We start from the raw sequence: 4875 nt of genomic DNA, 5'->3' as shown, positions 1-4875 counted from the left end.
CGGAGGATTTAAAGGCATTCAAACGCCCGACGTGCTCAGCGTTTGCATGTGTTTCACAAGATGTGTTCCTTAATAAACCATAAATCATTTTTGACTTCAATCTCCATGTTCTTAACGGCAGACACCAATATTTAAAGTACAGTTTTACTATTGAAAACTTAGTCTGACAGCTGTAGTTACAAATAATATGAAGACAAACATCTGACCAAAAACAACACAATTGTAACAATCTTGTAACAATTTATGAATTATTAGACATATTCCAAACCGTTTAGTCTTATTACCCCTTCCAAAAAAAATAACCTGTGTGACCTTTGTCATCTTTCAGATATCTGTGGGATACATTTTCCTCCTAACATCTGATAATACTGATGTACTTTTACTTTTCAGAAGTCTTCAATTTAACTCACAAAAACCTTTTTTCTTTGACATGCAATAAACGTAAGTGTTAGTTGTGAAATGTTTCTGTAGCGGTGAATTATTCACAAAGGAGGCTGTTCAATAATTTCCTCTCGAGTTTCAGTCACTATGCTCGCTGTAGCTTTGAAGCTAATCGTCTGCTAACCGGCAAGTGCTGAATTAGCAATTTAATTAACTGACTCATTCCTTGGTTAATCCAATAATCAATTTTCCTCCACTTATCCATGAATTATTGATATCTACTGCTGAGAAGTACAGGAATCTAATAATAACAAAGTGAGCTCATTGGTTCTCCATCATAGTTTCATACTGTCCAGTTTGACTGGAAATTGTAATCCATGTGATCTTAAAAGGTCTTCAAAGGTCTTCGATTAAACTTGGTGAACGTTGCAAAAAGCCTTTATCGTTTCATATGCTACATTAACTTAAGTAAGAGGATCTGACATCGTAAGGAAGTACAGGTAGAGACAAGAAAAGGCCTCCAGTGGTATTTCTCCCAATCATCATGTTTCAGTGCAGACTGGCTGCTCCCAGCATTCACAATCGGGCGCTCCCACTCTGCAAGCTGAGTCCAGCCTTTATCAGCTGAATGACTCAAGCTGAGCTGTTGTTGGTTTACAGGCTTTTTCCAGTAAAATCATCAGCGACACAACAGCTCAGTGTCACAAGACACTGTGCTGTCAGTCTTAAGGTAAATCCCAGGAGAAGTTACTCGACCACAAAGTGGAAAACAGCCAAACAAACAACAACAAAAGTGGTTTATTGCAGTGAAGTAAAGTTAATATGAAACGTTCTCACATAACTGGCTCAGGGGAAAAGAAAAGTACATGAGCCGGAGGGCGTCAGTGTTGATAATGTAACAATAACAGAACGTGTGACATAACCTCCGCAGCTTTGTGTTTAATCTGGAGGCAAACCGAGAGGAACAAAACTGTGTGTGTGTGTGTATATATACTGGCATGCACTAACGTAGGCTATACACGCAAATCGCTTTACATTATTACACCTGTTACAGTACTGAGTCGGGCACAGAATGACAATCGGTTGGTTTCAGAAACATTCATATTCATGCAGGCGCTCGTAACGTAAGTGCTTTCAAAGGTTAACTCCAGAGAAATCAAAGACAGACGTCTAAGATTCAAAATGCACGCAGATGGATGCAGCACTCCTTTCAGCAGTGACACACCTCGTCTGTGCAAATGTTCATCAGTGAGGGAAAATAGTATCGTTTAGACCACAATTGCTTCAGTTCAAATCACATTCCTCGGTTTATTTCAGACATTGCCGACTGTTACATTCAGTCTAACTTCAAGTCCCCAAACAGGTAATCTAGTGAAGGCACTTAACACGTGGTTACGAGGCAGGTGTCACTTTGTTCCCCCAAAAGCCCCGTCATGGGTTAATTCATTCAAAGTAGCTCTATTCTAACCGTTCGCACTGCTGGTGCTAGGCCACCTTGGTGAGCTGAAGGTCTCCAGAGACCCGTAAGGCAGTGAGGGAGGCGAGCGAGGTGAGCCGGTGGGTGAATCCGCACAGAGGCTGTCCGTCCACCAAGATGCGAAACTGCTGGTGCTCACAAACGATCTCCATCTACCAGCCAGAGGAAGAGGAGGAGGAGACGGTCAGGGTTTATATTTAATGCAAAAACACACATTGTATGGACTTGAATCGTGAACAAAGAAGTCACAGCTTTGCCTGCAGGGTATGGAGAGTTTAACTTGGTCACTACAGGCCCTGCAAACATATTTTCTCAATCTTTTTTTTATAAAAAGTTGTGTTTATTTTACTTCTGAGATTTCCGTATTTGTCTTTGTTACTCCTGAACTGTCCTTGTAGCTTATTTAAGTCATGAATATGTGATGTTATAAAAATAAATCCTTCAAGTGTCTTGTTCAGAGCAGCGAGGAAAGGGGAAGGTGTGATGGTGATTGAACAAACAATAAGAAGAAATTATGTGTAAATATGAACCTATTTTGAATTCATCCTCCATCAAAAACACTTGCACTGAATCACAGGAAGAGCTCCTGCAACTCTTAAGGAAAAATATATCATAATATATAAGACCATGCAGAGATCAGAGAGGTGAAAAATAAAAAGGCGGGACAGACATTTTCCTTTTGATCGTGATGATTGATTTTTCCTTGAACTGTGGCCCTCGATGTCAGAGGCTCTAAACGTACCTTGAAGGATTCTCCGGGCGCAAACGGAAAGTAGGAGAGTGTAGTTTCAGGTCTTCCCCACTTTCCAGCCAGGCGAGCGTTGCGTTGGACGGCCTTGTCCATGAAGCTCACCTTGAACTGAAGTCCAACGTCGGCGTCTGTGTCCTCGTCCTGAGGCTCGCTGGACAGAATCACCTCCATGCTGCTCAAGCACACAAAGACATCCATGGCGGGGACGAAAGTCAACACATGTAGCTTTACAGCTCAAAAAACTAAAGAAAGAAAGCGCAGCTAAAACTATTTGTCAATTTACACAATATTTGTCGTCAACTATTTCAATCATCATTCAGCAAAACATTTTATGCGACTATACTACTTTATTTTTTTACTGCTGGTGGAATCAACTGAATTATAAATCCATGTATTTTTCTCAAGAGAACAGTGACATCTTCTGGTATTTATTTCAACTGTACTCTTGTATTTTGAAGAATAGTTGATCTTGAGTTTATTATATTATACAACAGATGATATGTTTGATTCATAGGGACAAAGATACATGCTTTTGGCAGCACATTTTGAGTGGAGTTGGTGTCATAACGACTCAAATCAATAAAAAGCTCTATTACAGGAAAAATGGTCCTGTGAGAACATTTGTCCTTAAAATCTCCCTGATGTTTCTTAAAAAAGATCTGCGTCACAGTTTGTTTTTGCACAGTATATTTTTGTTTTTTGGAAGCAGCTTCATTGTCATCTTTTACAGGAACTTAATGACTTACTGAGTAAACAGCCAATTAATGTTATCAACCAACGAAATTCCAATGTGACTCAGATTTTCAGATTTCATGGGATTTTGCAGCTTTACCACGCAAGTTCACATACCACCCTATAATTAGGAAGTGCCCTGGCATTACTAAGATATTTTCCCCAAAAAGGGACTTCCTGGTTGGTTATGCACTCAAACACATACACTAGCTGAAATCCTGTTTTAAAAATAGCTATAGCATATATTTTTTTCTTCATAACTTTATGGCTGCCACGTCATGTGTGCAACAGTAGGCTATATCAATAATTTATAATCCGCTTTTTTATTACACAATTTTTTTTTAAATAGGTTGTGCACTTACTTCTTGGGTTTTGTGTTAATAATTCCCATAACAACCAGCTTCATTGAAGGCCGCAGTCCACCCTTTATCTCTCCGGTATACTCCCCCTGAGAAACAATAGAGATGTTTCACGTCCAGGCGAGCGGTCATACAGAATGAGGCCTATATACCGCTCAACACACTAGATTATTACTGCATGAGGCTCTTTGATCATGTAGCCTGCTGATGTCGGAATCTGCGGTGAGCTGCAACCTATTGCACCGCTGGAGACAATGGCTTTATTGATCCACATTATAAACAATCGGTGACTCAGCTTCACAAACTATATGTCTGTTTTTCTCTCAGTAAGCCACGTCGGAATCAGATATTATGCATTACATCACAAATTCAATCACGATTTCATAGCTACGTACATTTTCTTTCTTGTCCTTTTCTTCCATTCCACTCAGGGCGTGATGCAGTGTGGAGGTTGGGAGCGGTGATGCCGACTGAGGACCGATTGACTCTGCAAACCCCGCCTGCACTACGTTGTCATAGAGACAGGCTCCCAATTTGGCCGCGATAGAGGTGGGAGACAGGCAGAGAGAGAAAGGGTATGGGGATTTATTATGAGCTGAATATGTCAGTTCAATGCAAATAATTTGGATAAAAAGTTGGTTGATGAAGAGGGGTGTTTTGGGGGACTTATATGGACCTTTATGTTCATCTCAATGCTTCTCTGGTTCGTAGCGGACCTGTTTTACATTTCTACGTACAGACACGCCCCCTTAAGAGCCGCCACCGTCCACCTGATGCTGCCTTCACTGGCCACGGTTCTACTTGTTAAACGGGTATATAAACGGGTAAGTTCTTGTTTAATTTTAATAATAATACTGAAAACCCTACAACTACTACTACTACTATTACTACAACTACTACTAATTAGTAGTATTGTTATGGTTATAACTTTACCATTTAAGTTACTGTTGTATATATATATATATATATATATATATATATATATATATATATATATATATATAAAAGTATATATATGTATATATACATTATGTTAAATAATACTCCGATATTTCACAGTAAGATGCTGGGTAGTTTAAGTTGGGCAGTACGTAAACTACTGTTGGAATCCCGATATTTCCAATAGCACCTGAAGGCACCAGTAATAGGAACGCCCACCTCGTGCCAACCTTTGA

The 4875-nt window shown here is 39.7% G+C and overlaps 1 protein-coding gene across 1 annotated transcript; it reads right to left on the bottom strand.

Moving 5' to 3' along the window:
- Window positions 1–1664: 1664 nt before the first annotated feature.
- si:ch211-10a23.2 (Galectin-related protein A-like) lies at window positions 1665–4210 on the bottom strand. The gene is made up of 4 exons (XM_068580621.1): window positions 4096–4210; window positions 3704–3789; window positions 2601–2781; window positions 1665–2010 (listed from the first exon to the last, which is right to left on the bottom strand). The coding sequence occupies exons 1-4, from the start codon at window positions 4120–4122 to the stop codon at window positions 1867–1869; spliced, it is 438 nt and encodes a 145-aa protein (XP_068436722.1). The 5' UTR covers window positions 4123–4210; the 3' UTR covers window positions 1665–1866.
- Between the last annotated feature and the right edge of the window lie 665 nt (window positions 4211–4875).

Source organism: Clinocottus analis, unplaced genomic scaffold (genome assembly GCF_023055335.1).
Source record: "Clinocottus analis isolate CAN_PGR_092001 unplaced genomic scaffold, fCliAna1.0.p SCAF_17, whole genome shotgun sequence".
NCBI classification, from domain to species: Eukaryota; Metazoa; Chordata; class Actinopteri; order Perciformes; family Cottidae; genus Clinocottus; species Clinocottus analis.
This window is presented reverse-complemented; position numbering and strand designations above follow the sequence as displayed.